This window comes from Canis lupus, chromosome 1 (genome assembly GCF_011100685.1).
Source record: "Canis lupus familiaris isolate Mischka breed German Shepherd chromosome 1, alternate assembly UU_Cfam_GSD_1.0, whole genome shotgun sequence".
NCBI lineage: Eukaryota > Metazoa > Chordata > Mammalia > Carnivora > Canidae > Canis > Canis lupus.
The window spans coordinates 83,733,508-83,753,666 of NC_049222.1; the positions used below are offsets into that span (position 1 = coordinate 83,733,508).

Sequence of the window (20,159 nt, forward strand, 5' to 3'; positions counted from 1 at the left end):
GCAATATTAATTGATGTTTTAGCCAAAGAATCTGAATTGTTATGAGCTAGAGCCACACTCTGGGAAAACAAATGCTATCAAAGTGAAAAGCCGAACACAAAAAATGTCATAGCTCTTCGCTACTCCATTATAGAAAATGTTGACATCTTCCATGATAAGAAAATCAATTTTAAAAAATTTTTCAGACCACAAGCAAACTGTAATGAGTCGCTGGATTTCTTCATACTAAGTATAACCTGAGAAATACCACTGAAAGTCTAATAATTACTAATGTTATACATATTATTATAAATATATCTTCTCAATGATTATTATCTTGAATTTAATCAAAGCAAATATATACAGTGAGCAGAAATTTGGCTATTACGATTCCTTTGTGCTAACAAATGTGAAACATGACTTAAAAAATAAAATCAGCCTTTACCTAAATATAAATATAAAAAGCTTTATTTACCAGCAAATACTGATACCACAAAAACAGACAAAGGAAATACAGTCTCTTAAAATGTTTATTTTTGTCAGAACAGCTGACGATTTTCTGTTAAGTCTTTTGGTTCATTATTTTAACAAGCGTTTCCCCCTTGAAAAATCCATTCAAAATATTTCAATCCTTGAGGTAAAGAACTTTAAGAAAACAAAACAAAAAAATTCTGATTTTTTTAAAGAAAAAAATTCTTAAAATTCCTTTAACTTGATAAATAGAAATAATCTCTTCTTGTTCTACTCTGGTGAACAAAAACATACTTTATACAGCAAAGTATCCAGTCACTTATTGGCAAACTGAAGGTGAAAACCTACCCATTTACATGGTCTATTCAAACACAGTGCAATACTTCCATATTCATATAGACTTTAAAAACAAAACAAAACAAAACCAAACAGTTACCAACACTCTTCTGGCAAAGACAAAGGTTTTGGAATGCAAAAGCAACAGAAGTTTTAATCTCAAAGCTCCAGAAGGGAATTAATCTGAGTCTTCATCATCAAGATACTCCTCGGCATTGCTTAATGTTCGAACAGCATCTAAGTAGAATGGGGGAAAAACAAAACAGAGAAATTACAAATTGCTCAGATGTTTTTCACTTTCAAAGCTCCTGATAGCTCAACAAACTGTAATCTTTCCTCAGACCCAGAGACTGGGTCATCCCAGTACATCCCCCACAGATCTTTTCCAACTTTTGCTTTCCTAACTGCTCAATTTTTGCTGCCAGAGAGGTTGACAAATACAGCTCCCTGCACTTTCTTTAGACATGCGAAAAAATAAAGCACATAGTGCTAAGGTACCATGAATCTATCTCGCCCAAAATGCAACCAGCAACATGCACCATGGTCAGCATGGAACACACAGGAAGCCCCTTCACTCTGACAACTGTACTTCCAACCTCCTCTCCCAATGACAAGTGCATACACATGGCTTTGGTCAGACAGACGACAGTCTGTGGCCTTACCTGAAGGCAATGTCACTGGGCAGAAAGATAACTAATGAGGGGAAAAAAGGAAAAGGAAGAGAATGAAAAAAGGAAAAGGAAAAAGCAGCTTCACTTTTATTTTTAAACGCACAGATAAAGTAGACTCAGGAGCAAAAGAATGAAATAAATAAATGTATGTATGTATGTATGTTTGAAATAGAAAGAACCAAACCCCACCATATGTTAAATCAGGCTTGAACAGGGTTATCTGATCTTTAACTGCTCACCTCTTCAACTGTCTAGTTAAATGCTTATAAAGCAACAGGTTACAACGAGGTATAATTTTAGGTGGAAAATTGAAATGCAAGGAGAACCACTGCTAGAGCTCAAAAATGTATGTTATCATGGTCTCTAAATACTATCTCCCCACACTTACTGGAGACATGACTGATGCCAAGTCTGGGGCACAAAAATGTAAAAGATGCTAAGTGGAACTGTTCATCATGCCATACAACAAGGGCGCCATCAAAAAGAATGTCGTATTAAAAAGATTCAAGATCCAACCTGAAGGGACCTCCTCCACTAGCCAAAGAGGAGCTATCAGTAAGGGTACTAAATACAGTGGATTGCAACACAGCAAATATTTCAACACGCAGCAAAGAGAATTCACTAGTCCTCTTTGGAGAACAATAGGGAATCAGTACCTTATTTCAAAAACTCACTAACAAAGACAAAAATCAAGCCTCTATTTCTGCCCCTACTCCACAAACTATTAACTCTGAGTAATCAAACCATGGATGAAGAAAAAAAATTTTTTATAGAATGTCCCATCTGATAACTGAGAAAGGAATGACAGAATTTGAGTATCACTTGTTTTACAACTGTTGGTGAAACAATGGATCTACACAATGATCATCAATAAATGCTAACGTCAGAGGACAAGCAACAGATATTATGTGCCTCTGATGAAACAACACAGCTTTCTTCATGACATATTATTCCCTCTACCCCTTAGATAGACAGATAAAATGTAAAATCTAATCGAGATTTAACACCAGTTGACAAAAATACAGAGGAGAGAGGAACATGACAAACAACACCAGAGGGTGCGTATATGCAATGTCTAGACTGGAAAAGTCAGGAAAACTGACCCAGCTTCCTTAATAAGTAATTGCCAGGCTAACAAAAGAGGGAGAAAAGGTGATTTAAGAGACATATCTCCCAATAAGAGCTTGATTTTCTTCAGACCCTGACTTCAGGGCAGCCCCGGTGGCGCAGCGGTTTAGCGCCGCCTGCAGCCCAGGGCGTGATCCTAGAGACCCTGGATCAAGTACCACATCAGGCTCCCTGCATGGAGCCTGCTTCTCCTTCTGCCTGTGTCTGTGCCTCTCTCTCTCTCTGTGTCTCTCATGAATAAATAAAATCTTTAAAAAAAAAAAAAAAAAGACCCTGACTTCAACTATAAACAAATTAAGCAAACAGATTAATAAGTAAACAAAGTATAAACAAATGTGTATGGCAAATGTTAGACAATGTCAAGGTTATACAATGATATGAAGGAATTATTAATTTTAGGTATGCTAATGATACTGTAGTTTTTTTTTCACTCATTATCTTTACAAATTTAGGAAAATATTGAGAAAAAGGAAGGGACAGGAGAGAGCTAGTACAAAGGAGGTAGAGACAAATTTATTTTTTTATAAGAAGGAAAGATGAAAGAACAAGCAGATATAAGCCGGACAGAGGCAAAATTCAATGATTTCACACCAGCTTCCAAACTACTAGAATTCCACAGGTTGTCTGTATTCGTCTCCATCCTCCTTAATCAGAAGTTCTGGAGATCTGGGTGGAATATACTTTGTTGGATACACACACACACCAACTTCATGACTCACTGTAAACTTGGGAAAAGCAGTTTTTCAAGCTAAAGACAAAAAGATAATAACAAAGCTCTTTCCTACCCTACTCTGCTGCTACAATCCTGTTTTGCCCATTTGAGATGTTTTTTTCCTTCAATGGTTACTTCTGCCCTTTATTTCAAGCTCGTTTATCCTGTTAGCAGAAGATGGCTCACCATGGTGCAAACTTTACTGATAAGAAGTCATGAGACAGGTGTGAATCAGGCAAATAAATTCTTTCACCTTCATTCCTTTCATGGATTGCTTGCTCTCAAGTAGTTTCTCTGGAAACCTCTCATGTGGCCAAGATCTGAGGAGCTATCTCTCTTCACAACCCATCTTGGGTGGCGGCCATCACATGGTAATGTATCTCCTAGCAGTGCATCCCCTTCCCCCTACCTCACTTCCATTTCTTCTCAGTGTCACTGACCTCAATTGGCACATTCCAAATCAAGCACCAGCACTTAAACGAATGATAAATAGTGGAAAGGCAGACACAGTAATCTAGAAATATCTCATAGACATAGCATTCCGTATTAAGTGAAAAGAAGTCAGACTCAAGAAAGTACATGCTGGCCCCATGTGGGGCTCCCTGCTCAGTGGGAGTCTGCTTCTCCCTCTCTCTCTGCCCCACCCCGCCCCCACGTGCTTGCTCTCTCACATGCTCTCTTGCTCTCTAAATAAATAAATAAAATCTTTTTAGAAAAAGTACATACTGTTTTATTCCATTAATATCAAGTTCAAGCATAGGCAAAACCGGTCTAGGGTGAGAGAAGGGGAAGATATGGAGGGGGGCTTCTGGAGTATGGATCTACCTTGATCTGAGTTGTGGCAAACAGGTACAAGCACAGTTTATTAAAAAAAAAAAAAAAAAAAAAAAGAAAGAAAGAAAGAAAAAGAAAAAGATGATAAACTTAGGATTTATATATTTACTTAATATAAAGTATACCCCAATTTGTAAAATCTGGAAAAAAGGATTTAAAGAGTTGAACCTTCAAGGTGGGGCTGAACCCTGGCCCCACACTTATATCCCCAAGTTACCCTTCAAGGTAACATAAAATATGACTTATTTTTTCTCTATCAAAAATCCGAGGGATGCTTGGGTGGCTCAGTGGTTGAGTGTCTGCCTTTGGCTTAGGTCGAGATCCCGATGTCCTAGGATGGAGTCCCACATCAGGCTCCCCACAGGGAGCCTGCTTCTCCCTCTGCCTATGTCTCTGCCTCTCTCTATGTGTCTCTCATGAATAAATAAATAAAATCTTAAAAAAAAAAGGTGTACTTTTAAAAGTGGGCAACAACATCAGAATATACTTTTTCCAGGGTAGAGTTTGTGCTGGCAATTAACTATACATAGCCCAATAACTCAACTCCAATTCCAACTGGGATCACAATGCAAATTGAAACTTTTTACTGGATGATTGCAGGCATGAAGCAAGAAAAAAAGACAAGAAGAGGTAATGTGAAAACTGAATTATGAAAATTCATTTCTTGGCTCTGTGTGCCAGGCCCCCATATTACCTTGTTAATGAATGGGTCCATTATTAAATCAATACGAATTTAGGAAAGTAGACTAAAGACACTTGGCGTGAACAGAGAAAAAGAGAACTGCCTCCCAATCCTATTCTACAAAGACTGAAGAAAGGTCATGGGGGGAAGAGCAGTTTGCCACCTGCCTCCCCCAGCTCCTGCTGCTCACATGGAGGCTTCTGGGTCCAGCTCTCTGGGATCCGAAGCAACTGTGGTATTTTCCTTGTCTATCACAATCAAGCTTATAGTACCCATGAGAGTCTGATAATCTGTAGCTCATAAGAAGTCTTACTCCACAGTTAGGGTATTCTGAAAGTACCCACATAGCACCAGGAAGTCAGTGGCAGAAAAAGGAAGTTAGGCCATAGTCCAACTTCCTGAACCAACCAAGGCAGCCAGCAGGAGAAGGTACATGCCTAGTAGAGGTATCACTCCCTCAGATCTGCATATATGGCTTCTCAATCAAAATGTAGGATGGGGAGCACGACTCAGCTGATAAGTATTTTCTCACTCACTTAGCAGACCCTCAATCCATCTGTGCATGAGTAAATACTTTCAAGAAACACCAGCTCTGCCAGGAGCATTCACAGCTTAAATAATTAAGGAACCCAAGTGGCTTAATGGTTTAATGGTTTACACTCTATCTGAACTGAAGCTAAAAGAAATAAAAATCTAAAATAAAGACCTACCTTGGGTAAAGAATCAAAGGAAAAGCAGATTCGTGAGGAAGGCTAAGATGAGAATTTGGTGATGGACATGGAGGATAATTCTGGGAAGCTCCCTTGGTGAGTCATGAAGAGAGGGGGACTGTTTGCTATTTTTGATTGACTAAAGCAGGAAAGAGAAGACTGACTTTATTTTGTTGCCTCTGCTGGAATTGGGCTATGGGACAAGATAACATTGCCTCTTTTCATAAAACAAAGGGTACTCAGTTAAGGAAGAGAAAAGCTTTCCAAGGGTTCAAAAATTAATGGGAGCGTGATTCAAACGATGAAAACAGAAATCAGTATCTCATTACACAAGTTCAGAACTCTGAGAGTGATATTAATATGGAAACAAATGCACTTAGCCTCTCTATACTGGAAATGTCTCAAAAGTTGTTTTGGTGATTCTCCACCAACACGGATTGGTCTAAACTTTAGACTCTAATGCAATACTAAAAAGGGTTGGAATGATGAGTAGCAATGCTAAATAAAGACTTGTGAAAATTGAGTTCTCCATTATAGTGGTTCCAGTCTAGAAAATGGTGGAAAAGATGTATCAATCATTGGCTTATTCTTCAAAGTGAGATTAGAGTGCCAAACATAAGATAAAAGTAGAATAAGGCTTGAGAAGTGAGGGGTGGGGGGGGAGAGACTGAATGTGCCTTCCAACCAAATCATCTTTTACTTTTCTTTTTTCTACCTCTGGGTTCCTATGGGCCAGGAGGCTGATGGTGGATAAAAGGGAGAGACCAGGGACGCCTGGGTGTCTCAGCGGTTGAGCATCTGCCTCCGGCTCAGGTCATGATCCCGGGGCCCTGGGATGAGTCACACATTGGGTTCCCTGGAGGGAGCCTGCTTCTCCCTCCGCCTGTGTCTCTGGCTCTCCCTGTGTGTCTCTCATGAATAAATAAAATCTTTTAAAAAAGAAAGAAAGAGAAATGAAATGAAATGAAATGAAATGAAATGAAATGAAATGAAAAGAAAAGAAAAGAAAAGAAAAGAAAAGAAAAGAAAAGAAAAGAAAAGAAAAGGGGAGAGACCAGAGAGAGGAATGAGAAGAAAGCTTAAAGGGGGTTAAGTACTGAGTTATGTACTGAGAGGTCCAATAAATGGCCAATCTCTGAATAGTAACCACGAAGGATGCAAATGCGTTTTACACCTTTTCTTTAACACCTTTTCAAAAACAACCACACAAACCTTTCATTTTTTTCTTTCAGACCTATTCTCCCACACCAACAGATATTTTTGTCTCTAAGAATGTAGACCTAAACTTTACCTTTAAAAACCACCCCAGCCTATAAATAATCATCAAACTGTTTACCAAGTCTAGAATGATTCTGATTACAGTTTACTGATATTCTCAATTAAAATAGAAACCAAATATAATCATGGAGCCCTTCAGTGCTTAATTGAAAAAATATTTAGAGGTAACCACTCGTAAGAACCTAGGAAATGAGGATATGGAGACCATGGCTCTCTGATAAGAACTCTAATGGAAACCAAGGTGATTACAATTTGATTGTAAGGTACAAAGGAAACATACATAAAATACTAAAATGTTGATGTCTCTTCAACTTGTGTGCATGAAAGCTACTTCTATGGTGAATGTTCCAAATTAGACCAAGGAGATAAAACCTAACTTTAGAACCACACAGAGAGTTTACCAAGAAGCATTTGTGTCCAGTTCTAAGATGATAATCCTTGGTCATGATGGCACCCAGAGGAAAAAGGATTGAAACCAAATACCTGTCCCCTGTTTCTTTTTCAGGAGAGATGCACAGGCGGCATTCGTAGCCATGTCCAGGGCCAGCTTCTTCTCGTTGTTTCTTAAGTCTGTTCTTGCACCTTACCCCCAAAACAAGAAAACCACATCAGGTGTTTCTAAAGAACCTCTAGTAGCAATCTTCTTTCCACCAAAACTAATAACTTTTGGCCAAACTCACTAGAGAACCATTCTGGCCCCAAAGTAAGCTTTTTCAGAACAGTAAAAGCACATTTGGCATCTTGAATCAGGGAGCTTGCAGCTGCACTCCTGATAATTAACTGGGCACAATTAAAATATAGCCTCTCCTTTCAAGTCCTCAGAATACTGAATGTGACTTTTCAGCAGGGAGCTTACTATCCCCAAGGTGAATCTTAAGTCAGTCAGACTCCAATGTGTCTTGGCACCAATTTTTGGAGATTAAATTTACTACAACCTTTGCTTCTTGAGAAAAGACTACGTGGGTTGCACCTGAGGGGATTAATATTTTATATCTGTAAGTATACTCCTGTGCAAATTAGCAGAAGAGTAACACAATAAAACCTAGAGGCAATCCATGGTTCCTGCAGCCCCATCTTCTACTTGCTTTTTTTCCTCTTGTCTTCACTGTGGTAAAAATTATATCAGAATTCATGAGTGCATTTTTACTGATAAAGATTCAAAAATATAGAAGTATGCTGAACAGAAGCATATGTCCCATTTCATCCCCTAACTCACCTTTCCTTCCCTTCTTCCAGCTTGTCCACAGGAAGCCATTCCCAGCAAATGGGCATCAATCCTATCTCCTTAGGTGCATGAATGCATTCACAGATGCATGTATGTATGCATATATATACATAGTCGTATCACATACATTGGTCTGTAAATTGATTTTTTTTAACCCAACAAATCCATACTGGTACTCATTCCCTTATGGTACATATCCTTATAATTCCATCTATTTAAACATCTGTAAGTATTCAACGTTGTGGACAATGCAAAATTTACTTAACCACCCCCCTACTGAGGGGCACTGAGGCTGTTCCTTTATCACAAACCATATTGTAAACCTCCTTGAACAGCATCTTTCTGAAGTATGGTTTTCTAGAAGTGATGCTGGAATGAAAGGATATGTACATTTTTAATTCTCCTAACTATTGTCCGATTGCTTTTCAAGAAGGCTTTACCAATATACACCCCCTGCCACAATATATGAGAGTGCCATTTTCTTTGTAACCACATCCTCTTCCATAAACAAAAACTAAATGCAATGAAATTCACAGGCACAAAAATACTGAGTTAAGAAGGTTTGGCGGGCAGCCCCGGTGGCTCAGCGGTTTAGCGCCGCCTTCAGCCCAGGGTGTGATCCTGGAGACTGGGGATTGAGTCCCATGTCGGGCTCCCTGCATGGAGCCTGCTTCTCCCTCTGCCTGTGTCTCTGCCTCTCTCTGTGTCGCTCATGAATAAATAAATCTTAAAAAAAAAAAAGAAAGAAAGAAAGTATGGCATCTTTAATTAGGAATATGGCGATTGTGTATAAAAATCTCCCTCCTAGCAGATTTAGATCTACTCGTAGCTAAGGGTCTATAGAAACTTCATTCTTCGGGCACCAGGGTGGCTCAGTGGGTTAAAGTGTGCCTTCAGCTCAGGTCATGATCCCAAGGTCCTGGGATTGAGTCGTGTGTCATGTTGGGTTCCCTGCTCAGCGGAGAGCCTGCTTCTCCCTCTCCTTCCCATTTATTCTCTCTCTTTGCTTTTTCTCTCTCTCTCAAATAAATAAATAAAATATTTAAAAAACAAACAATGAAACCTCATTCTCTCACTGTGCTCCAGGTAAAAAAAGACCCCTGAGGGTTAAGAGTTTTGTGACTAATCATATCTTACATTAAATTACACTTTAGAACTCATATATGTGATTTCTGCCAGGACAGGAAATGTTCAGAGCCAGCAATGCAAGAGAAGAAACAATCATTTCTTGTGTCCCTCTCAACTCGTGCTACCCAAGAGAAATACAATGTGAGCCATATATGTCATTTTAAACTTTCTAGTGGGCACATTTTCGAAAACTGGAATTCATTTTAATAATACATTTTCTTTAATCCAGCGTATCCACAGTGTTACCACTCTGTCATACAACCAACATAAACTGTGATGCTTTACATCTTTTTTCACTAAGTCTTTGACATCTGATGTACATTTTACACTTATAGCACATCTCAGGTGAGACTAGGCTCATTTCAACGTCTCAGCAGCAGGAGCGGTTTAGTGACTGCCCGCACAGATGATGCAGTTCTCAGCATAACCTTGAGGGGGCACTAGAGTGGTCCCCATGCTGTCTCTTCTTTTATACTTGAGGTTTACATCATCCACATACTTTAAATCAATAACACTTCCTCTCATGTATCTCATAACACTGCTCAAAGATCCCTAATGAAAGTGCACCCTTATGACACCTGAGGAATCAAGCAACTCAGGTTATAGCCTTCTAGACCAGGGTACAGTATGGGGGATATGCCTGGCCCTCCATAAGTGTTCATTAATATTTGCAGGACAAATGGATGGATGGATGGATGGTCGGTCCATAATTTCAGTCCCTTCTGACTTGTATAAAAATAGATAATCAAGGTATCTTCTCATTCTTCCTATATCTATTACCTGCTCGGCTCAAAGGAGGACATTATAACCACAGCTTTCTTTCTTCTCTATTGAGACTTTTCTGTGTGAATAGGGACCTCAGCAACTTTTACCCATACAGCTTTCTGAGATAGGATCATAAACTCATACTAAAAGTAACATATGTAATCTTAAAGCTTACCAAACTTTTAATTTAAAACTAAAAACTTAAAAATAAATAAATAAAAATAAAAAAATAAAACTAAAAACACAAATCACCTCAAATACTGTAATTTCATCTTATTGTAACAACTCTATGATACAAACACAGTGGACATTAAAATCCCATTTTCAAAATACACCCTGTTTTTCTAGGGTAAGTAAAGGCAGATAAACTGGGCACATGCTTTACCTTTCTCCAGAAGCAACTGGACAATATCTGCATAACCCTTCCAGGCAGCAGCATGCAAAGCTGTGTCTCCCAACTTGTTCTACGGTGATTTAAAAAGAGAAAGAAGCATTTTTAAAAATAAGACTGGATTGATAATATGCATGAATTTAGGTTTACTCTAAGTAAACCTACAATGAGAACAACTTAAGAAATCATGTAAAATCCCAAAGCAAGAAAGGAGACTCAAGAGACGACAGAAGAGTCATTTGGGGTGAGGGGATAGGATGGAGGATTAGCAACCAACTTGGCAGAGAACCAGTGGAAATGCAGATGCCTGCACAGGGAGACAACAGGAAGAAGCAAGCAGATCTATCCCTGCGGAAAGCTAGCATGAATTAGGAATTAGAGATGCCTGGAGACGCCGGAGCAGGCATGAGGTGTGGGAGTGAAAACAAAGAGTACTAGGTGAAAGTGTTTATGGAAGTAATTAGATCACCTTCCTCTCTCCTTGCTGCCAGGTGACCCAGTGCAGATGGCAGCATTATCCTGAGAAAAATGAACTGGCTTGTCTCCAAGCTCATGAACTCAGAGGTATAAGGGAAGGTGGCAGCAAGGCCAGGAGCTTTATAAAAGTAGTGGGTGAGCCTGGAAACTTAGAAACTGAGCAGCAAGCAGCCTTTACCTGCCCCACCGCCCCAGTGTGTGCAGTCTAGCATCTATGCCTAGGCAGGAGGCTCAAAAACAGTTCTCTGGTGCTGCCAAATAGCTCCCCATGTGGAGGAGGGAGAGGGTACTCATACTCATCTGGGTATCACCCAGCCAAACAGCCAGGACCTTACTTCACTCTATAGAAACCGCAACAGTCGGTAAGCCCCATAAGCATGCACGATTTCCACCATACTTCCAATGTGAATGCACAAAGATACTAGGTATTTGAGGAAAGCCTCCATTATTTGAGAAAAGATCAAGACAAAGTTAATGGATCTCTGAGGGAAAAAACACAGTACAGTGAATGGCAGAAAACATTTTAAAAAGCTGTAATTAATATATCTGAGATATAACATGAAAGAGCACAATGGAACAAGAAAAGATGCTACTTAAAAGTAATAATCAGAGTAAAAGAAAGAGCGTATAGCAGACAGAACTCTAAGATGGTGCACAAGATCCCTGCCCCCTGGGATCCACCCCCAGTCGAATTCCTCCGCCTTCAGTATGGTGAGACTAATGAATATAATAGGGTATCACTGGAGATCCCGGGGTGGCTCAGTGGTTTAGCGCCTGCCTTTGACCCAGGGCACGATCCTGGAGTCCCGGGATCGAGTCCCACGTTGGGCTCCTGGCATGGAGCCTGCTTCTCCCTCTGCCTCTGTCTCTGCCTCTCTCTCTCTCTCTTTCTCTCCCTCTCATGAATAAATAAATAAAATCTTAAAAAAAAAATAGGATATCACTCCCGTAATTAGGTTTCTAATCAGATGATGTTGAGTTCATCAAAAGAGAGCTTATACCAGGTGGGCCTGACCTAAGCAGGTGGACTCTTTCCCAAAGGTAGTGTCAGAGACACAATCTCCTATGGGCCTTAAAGAAGAAAGCAAACAACCATGCTGTGAAATGTCTATGGAGAGGGGTGATCTCGGAAAGCTGAGGTCCACAGCACTACAGGAGAAAGAAACTCAATCCTCCCAACAACCTGAGTGAGCCTGGAATAGGATCTGAGCTCCAGATGAGAACCCTTGATTCCGGCCTGGGAGACCCTGAGCAGAGAGCCCACCTGCTGGGCACCCAGAATTCTGATCTACAGAAAACAGGCAAATGGGTCTTGTTTTAAGCTGCTAGATTTGTGGTTCTTCATTACATAGCAACAGAAACCTTACATGACACTGAGGACACTGAGGAATTTAAAAAATAACCAAGATAAAACATAAAGGTAAAAAAATCTCTGAGGAAAACTAAAATAACTGGAGGCTCAATGTAAGAGGTCCAACCTAACTACTAACGGGCATTCCAGAACCAAAGAACAAAGACAATGGGTAGTAAAAATTAGAAAAGAAACAAGAAACAATATTTTTCCAGCTTGAAAGAGTCCACCATCATTACCGGGAAGAGACCAACTCTAATGCACATCGTTGTGAAATACTAGAACACCATGGACAGAGTGACAAATTCTGAGCAAGAGAAAAAGCAGACCATACACAAAAGAATGGGAATCAAAATGGCATCAAATCTCTCAAAAGCAATTCTAAATACTGAACATCCTAGAGCCCTACCTGCAAAATTCTAAGGGAAATCATTTTCAACCTCGAATTCTGTCAGCCAAATAATCATCCCCTAGGTCCCCTTTCTTAGCAATCTACTTGGAGATGTTCTACAACAAAAGGAAGGCAATGTGCAGGATCCAGAAAAGTGGAGACACACCACAGGAAGGAGATGAAAGTAAGGCTCCCCACAGGAAGGGAGCAAAGGCAGCAGAGACCAAGCCACTCAGATCAGAGAATGAGAATGAGGGCTCTGGAAGTACCAGTACCATTCAGGGGGTTGGGGGGGGGGGTGAGGAAGAAAGCAGTTATCTTATACATTTTGGAAAAAGTGTATCAAGAGAACGGCAAACAGTGTGGAAGTGTCTAGTGAGACACAAAACCCAAAATCAGCTAAATAAAAGCCACTAAGTACAGAAACAAAAGTGACACAAGCAGTGAGCAATATTTAAATAGCCCTAATATTTGTAAGCCATTGTAGAGTAAGATAACCAGAAATTATGATATGATATGTGGGAGACAATCAGAGGAACAAAGCTTGGGTGCTGGGATATCACAGTAGGGGCAATCAATAAGCTTACGCCTTCAGACAGGACACCGAAACATTTATGAAGAAGATGACCTAGGGGACAGCTCCATAAGCATCTTCCTTAGTAACATGAAGGCAAGACGAGAGAGCCAATAACCCAAAGTAGTAAGTGAGAAAGAAGAAATATGGTAGGCATTTGGGGCTTTATACAATTTGGATTTCGGTACAACAGTAATTTTTTAACTGTGCGCTTGTAGTGTTTTGGTTAAAAATTGTATGAAAGATACTGAGTGGGAATCAGTGTCAGTTCAAGACACGGAGACAGGACTTTGCATGCCCATACGCTGCTCCCTGAGAATTAGGCAGGCATGTGATGTGACCACAGACTTCTGCCTAACTGATCTTACCTGTTGGTTCAGTTCAATGTTTGGTTGAGTAAACAGCATTTCCACTATGTCTGAAATTCAAACAGGAAAGATATTTCTTAAGAATGAAAAGGAAAAAGCTGACAAGATGAGGCACAATAGCTTCAAACAAGAGGATTCTTTAGAAGAATCAAGAAAATTCTAATAAAAATTTTTAAATATATGTAAATACAAGACTTAAGAATGTAAAAAGTAGAATTATGTAGGGAATAGTTGTTTTCAAATAATTTGGCTTTCACATTTTGACATGGCAACCATTGTAGAAATATCTCTATGTTCACTGTTCATGATGATACTGTATATTCATTTAACTAATGTGCGTTTATCAGCTAACATAAGATCGGCTTCTTTGGGAAACAGCCATCAACTTTCCGTTAGCTATGCTATTTAATCTGCTGGGTGCTCTGTTTCTGATCGTTTTGTTTATTTTGTGTGTGTGTGTGTGTGTTGTTGTTGTTGTTGTTGTTGTTGCGAGAGGGAGAAAGAGAGCAGGTGTGGCAGATTTTTTTGGTCAGGCTGAAACAGACCCAGAAATTCCACTCTCATATTGATTATAACTGAGAAGGTCACCAACTCCATCACTAACTTAATTAAGCAAATACTGTCTTTCCCTGGAATCCACCAGCATGCATTCAACTTAGAATATAAATTGTGCAAGCGTATCTTGGGAAAAACTAAGTAGAAGGGTCACTTTTGCCCCTTTCTTTCTTTTTGTAAGATTAGATTGTGGGATTTGTTTTTACATGACTATTGTTTTTCTCTAACCCTTCCAAGCCTGAGAGAGGAAGGGAAGTTTCCAGTCTTTCAAGTGAGAGAGGTCCATGCAGTAAGCATTCTACCTACTGTTTCACAGACCTTCCAGGAACCAGGCTTTTGGACAATGTTCTAAAGGATTTAAGCAGAATAATTTTTTTTCATTTCCGTAACTCCAGCTCCTCTGCGTGAAGCACATTTTCAGTAGCGTGGACACTGATGAGATAGCAAACAGAAGGCAGTACCTTTATGCCCCCCATGGCAGGCCCAGTACAGGGCAGTACTTCCAGCTTTGTCTAAGCCATTAACGCCGACTCGGTTGTCCAGACATTCTCTCAACCAGCTCAGGTTGCCTGAAAACATCATGCATTTATAAGAACACAAGAAAAAGGGCTTGGGTTTTTTTTGTTGTTGTTGTTTTGGTTTTGCTTTTAAATCAATTTCACCCTCCATAAATTTCCATCTAGAATGGATTAGTCAGCAAGTCTGAAATTAAGACCTACCCAATAATGCATTCATTATGGTACATTTTCACTTCCAGTTTATTAATGAAAAGCATTAACAACAACTTGAAGTGGGGGTGGAGGAGGCCGGTGGAGGGGAAGAATTATTTGTCACAGTTCTGGCAAGTCCAGAATCAAGGCGCCAGCAAGATTCAATGTCTGGTAAGAGCCTGCTTCCCAGTTCACAGACACTGTTTCCACCCCCTGGACAGAAAGAGCAGGAGAGCTCTCCCGGGTCTTTACTGGTTCTATTCATGAGGGCAGAGCCCTCATAAGCTAATCACCTCCAAACACCACTGATCTGGGGTTAGCTTTCAACATCTGAACCTTGAGCAGACGGAAACATTCAGTCTATGGTATCCACGGCCTGGCCCACATACAGCTGATCACTGTGTATGTCACTGACGAGATACAAGTAAGCTCTGTGGCTTGTACAACATCAGTCTCTAACGGTCAGTTAAAGGGAAGAGTTGCCTAAATGAGCCTACTTATGGTTGTCTTACTCTGTAAAATGCACATACATGGAACTTTTTCCTTTGTGAAATCCTGGAAATTAGGGAAAAAAGAGTCAAACCTAAGAACAGGTAGATACTACTCATTTTCATATTAAAATGTATTCTCAGATCTTATAAGAAAATAAGGAAATAAACACTAAATAACCTCCTCATATGTTAAAATATAACTACCAATTTAAAACCCTCTGGCTAATGTCTAAATATCTAGTTCACAAATCACTTTGCTTTTTAGTTTCAAGTCTTTATTTAAATTCCAGTTATTTAACATACAGAAAAATATTAGTTTTTTAAATGTCAGCTTAGTAGTTCTACTTATGCACAATTCTCAACCAGTAGTTTCCTTTTGCACATTCATGTTTCAAAAAGATCTGGAATAGAATGAAAGAAACCTCCTTGAGGCCTTATAAAAACTCCCTGTGTCCATAGTAGGGTTTCTCAACAGCAGCCCTACTGGCAGCAGCAGGGCTGGAGAATTCTTTGTTGCGGGGCAGACCTGGGTACCATTGTATGTCCCCAGCATTTACAACCCAAAAGGTGCCAGTAGCATCCCCAAGTCATGACAGTCAAAGTGTCTCCAGGCATTGCCAAATATCCGAGGGTTTGAAGGAGGAATTACCCCCAGTGGAAAACCACTAATGTACAGGATAAAGTCCCATGTACAAGGCCGGTCCCTGTTGCTCTCTCCCTCCACAGTTTCACCCGCACCCCACTCACTTGCATTACTACAACAGTCTCCTAAATGCTACAACCACAAGAAGCCTCCACCCGCCTGCCTTCCAGTTCCTCATTGCGGCCTCTACAGCCTGCTTAACTTAAATATACTTCAGTTGCTGTTCTTCTGACACCATCCTGTAATGATCTGTTACACACATCTCTCCCCCACCAGACTTGGAGCTCGGGGAGTCACAGACAGCACCTTTCCACCTGCCACTGAGCACGGGTTAAGTAGAGAACTCAAAAGTGTTGGTGGCTGACATTTCAAAAATGAAAATCAGGGCAGCCCGGGTGGCTCAGCAGTTTAGTGCCGCCTTCAATCCAGGGTGTGATCCTGGAGACCATGGGTGAGTCCCACGTCGGGCTCCCTGCATGAAGCCTGTTTCTCACTTTGCCTGTATCTCTGCCTCTTTCTCTCTCTCTCTCTCTCTCTCTCTCTCTCTCTGTTTCTCATGAATAAATAAAATCTTTAGGAATCCCTGGGTGGCGCAGCGGTTTGGCGCCTGCCTTTGGCCCAGGGTGCGATCCTGGAGACCCGGGATCGAATCCCACGTCGGGCGCCCGGTGCATGGAGCCTGCTTCTCCCTCTGCCTATGTCTCTGCCTCTCTCTCTCTCTCTCATTCTGTGTGACTATCATAAATAATAAATAAATAAATAAATAAATAAATAAATAAATAAATAAATAAATAAAGTAAAATCTTTTTTAAAAAAAATGAAAATCATGGGGGTATGGCCTCGCTGGCTCATTGGACTGACTCTTGATCTCAGGGTTGTGCTTTCAAGACCCACACTGTGTTGAGATTACTGAAGGAAATTTTTTTTAATTTTATTTTTTAAAAATATTTTATTTATTCATTCATGAGACACACACAGAGAGGCAGAGACACAGGCAGAGGGGGAGGCAGGCTCCCTGCCGGGAGCCTGATGCACACTCAATCCCAGAACCCCGGATCACGACCCTGAGCTCAAGCAGATGCTCAACCGCTGAGCCACCCGGGTGCTCCCCACCCCCCAATTTTTTAAATAACATTTTATCTCTCTAGGGTGATAGAAGGCAGAATAGAGATTGCCTCTCAGACTCCTAACTCTGGGAAACGAACAAGGGGTGGTAGAAGGGGAGGTGGGTGGGGGGTTGGGGTGAGTGGGTGACAGGCACTGAGGGGGGCACTTGACGGGATGAGCATTGGGTATTATGCTGTATGTTGGCAAATCAAACTCCAATAAAAAAAAAAAAGAGAGAGAGAGACTGCCTCTCAGGCGGGGGTGTTTACCAGGAAATGGGAACTTCCTGGGACGACAGAAATGTGCTAGATCTTGATTGCGGTGTCCGCTACGTGGGTATATATATACACGGATCAAAAGTCATCAAACTGTGTAATCAGAATCTGTGTGCTCAACTCCACTGTGTCCCTCAATGAAACACAACCACACCTACCTCTTTTTGCAGCTTCATGCAATGGATTGTCGATGGATTCCGCCTGCTCGGCCACTAGATTGAAAACAAAAAGAGCGAACCCGATGTTGAGAAGGACCCGAAGGACCCGCTGCAGCCACTCCGCGGTCCCCGGCTCCCAGGGTGCCAGGGCCTCCCGTCACAGAGCATCCCTTTTAAGTGGATCCGAGAAAATAGAAGAAAATCAAACTAACGTTTTCTGCTTTAAAAGGAGCTGAATTATTTGCGAAAGAAAACCAAGCTAAGCAATAAGGCAACACCACAGCAATGAACTGGAAGTATAAACAAAAACCAAACGCAGTAATTAACTGGAAGTATAAGCAAAAACAAACATCCATGGCCTACATACCGGTACAGCCAAGTGTGTCATAAACTTAGTCACAAAAATGCAAAAGAAAACATTTGATGCTCATTTTTACATTCTGTAAAAACACCCTAGTTGGAAGATGGCTGAAAAGAATTCTGTTTCCCTCGTGTGTGTGCATGTGGGGGGCACGCAGGAGGGGGAGACAGTTTGCTTCCTGTGTTTACGAAGAGTAATCAGCAAACCTACCTGCCCCTAAGGAAGGAGTGTACTTTGCTGTCCCAGAATCGACAGGAATGATCACATGAAGACCGTGGTTCAAAACAGACTTCAGCCCTACCCCCTCCCACTTTCATAAAGAGCTGGAACTGGACACTCTTGGCTGCGGGAGACCCAAAGCAACAGAGGAATATTTTACATGGTCAGTGTCTATGACTGGCTGGAAATGCACTGCATGGTAGAGGTATGCTGCGGATTTCAAAGGTTAGAGGAATGTAGAAATGTTTCAGGCCTTCTTTAACCCAGAATGGTATCACCTTTAGACCAGGGCAAGTGGGGCCCCTGTGTTGGGTCCCAGACCTCGGCTTTCACTTCTCTCCCTTCCCCTCCCCCTCACTGCTCCCCTAGGAACTTTGCAGTACCTTCCTGGAAATGTTCTAAGTTCTGTGCCAGGGTGTGGAACTGGCAGCCCAATGCCAGCCCTCTTGGTCTAGGGATTCATCTAATGCTGAAGTCAAAAGGGATCTTGGAAATGACTGAAAGCAAACCTCTCATTACACAGATGGGGAAACAGTCCCAGGGACAGTGGTTAAGTGCCTTCACTAAAGTCCCTTGTTATTAAGAAGTGGAAGAGAAAGGATTAAAACCCTGTTTACCAGTTCTGTGCTCTTTGGACTTTCCTATTTTTTTTTCCTCTTTTCTACAGAAGTACTCAGTCTGTTTCTCCCTCTTGCAACTAGAGTGGCTTCATATCAGGGGCTGTATCTCACTACTCACGCTCCTCAAACTGCCCTGATACTCATTTAATGAACATAACTGCTCCAGACATAAATTAACAAGGCAAGGGCACTTCATCACAAAAGAAAGGACTAGGCTAAGAAACAATCTGAGAGTTGGTTTAACAGCAAAAGAAAAGGGAAAAAAAAATTGTAAGAGTTGGATAGAGTAAAGCCATAAGCATTTCCCTGGAAACCTTGGGTTCTATCAAGAGTGCTACAATGCATTTTCTTAAGCCAAAGAATCAAGTTCAAGTGCCTCCAGTGTCCATTCCTGTTTTATTAACGAGAGATTCACAGAGTACAAAATGTCCTACACTGGCAATGACTTCATTGATTTCTCAGCCACAGCAACAAGCAGAAAGACTTCAGGAACCAGATAATTGAAAGTACACAGAGGAGAGGCAAAATAAAAGCCACCAGAGCCATGCTTACCATAGTTGCTTGGGATTAGTCCAGTCCTGCCTTTGGAGGTGCCTTTCCACCAATTGGTATCACTCTAGTGAAAAAAGAGTTAAATTAAGTGGCACCATATCCAGTTTACATTCAATCACTTTTAAAACCATCTGGCTCGGGATCCCTGGGTGGCGCAGCGTTTTGGCGCCTGCCTTTGGCCCAGGGAGCGATCCTGGAGACCCGGGATCGAATCCCACATCGGGCTCCCGGTGTATGGAGCCTGCTTCTCCCTCTGCCTGTGTCTCTGCCTCTCTCTCTCTCTGTGACTATCATAAATAAATAAAAATTTAAAAAATAAATAAATAAAAAAAATAAAACCATCTGGCTCATAGAATACACCTGTTCTATGGAATGTCCATCAGCCCTGGTCACAACCATCAAGCCTCCTCACCCCCTAGTTACAAATGTCCATTCCCCTTATCATTAAAGTACAAATATACATATATCGGCCTGCAACAAATACAATATACTTCATCACACAAATCAGAGAGACATACAAAATGGAAAAAAAAACAATGACATTTAAGCGGTCTGTAGAATTTTTTGTTCAGTCTAATTTCTCTTAGCTTCAAGATTTTTTTTTCTAAAGATCTCTTTATTTTAGCTTCATTTTGGGGGAAACATTATGTTAGAAAAATTCAAACCTATAAAAAGTAAGAACAACAGTGTAATGAACATACACAAACTCATCTCCCACCTGCATAAATACCCATGGCCAATTGTTTTCATACATCTAACCTATGACTTGCCTCCCCTTCAGAGTATTTTGAAATAAACTGTAGATATTATATTACTTCACCTGTACATATCTCAGTATGTATTTCTGAAAGATAAGGATTTTTCCCAAAGACATAAAACCATTATCAGAGCTTAAAATTCATTTCATTAATTTCTTAATATCATCAAATATCTACATTAATATTCAAGTTTTCCAGTTGTCCTACAATTTAAAATCCAAATAACCCTTCCAATATGA

At 40.7% G+C, this 20,159-nt stretch overlaps 1 protein-coding gene across 1 annotated transcript in view; it reads right to left on the minus strand.

The window, feature by feature from the left end:
• Positions 1-491: 491 nt before the first annotated feature.
• Positions 492-20,159, minus strand: part of OSTF1 (osteoclast stimulating factor 1) — an 86,857-nt gene continuing 67,189 nt past the window's right edge. The window contains exons 5-12 of the mRNA XM_038527069.1: positions 19,163-19,226; positions 17,411-17,464; positions 14,488-14,595; positions 13,472-13,521; positions 10,305-10,383; positions 7,285-7,383; positions 1,449-1,479; positions 492-1,023 (exon numbers count right to left, since the gene is read on the minus strand). Coding sequence (XP_038382997.1) covers positions 984-1,023; positions 1,449-1,479; positions 7,285-7,383; positions 10,305-10,383; positions 13,472-13,521; positions 14,488-14,595; positions 17,411-17,464; positions 19,163-19,226 — 525 coding nt within the window. The 3' untranslated portion in view covers positions 492-983. The remainder of the gene's footprint in view (positions 1,024-1,448; positions 1,480-7,284; positions 7,384-10,304; positions 10,384-13,471; positions 13,522-14,487; positions 14,596-17,410; positions 17,465-19,162; positions 19,227-20,159) is intronic.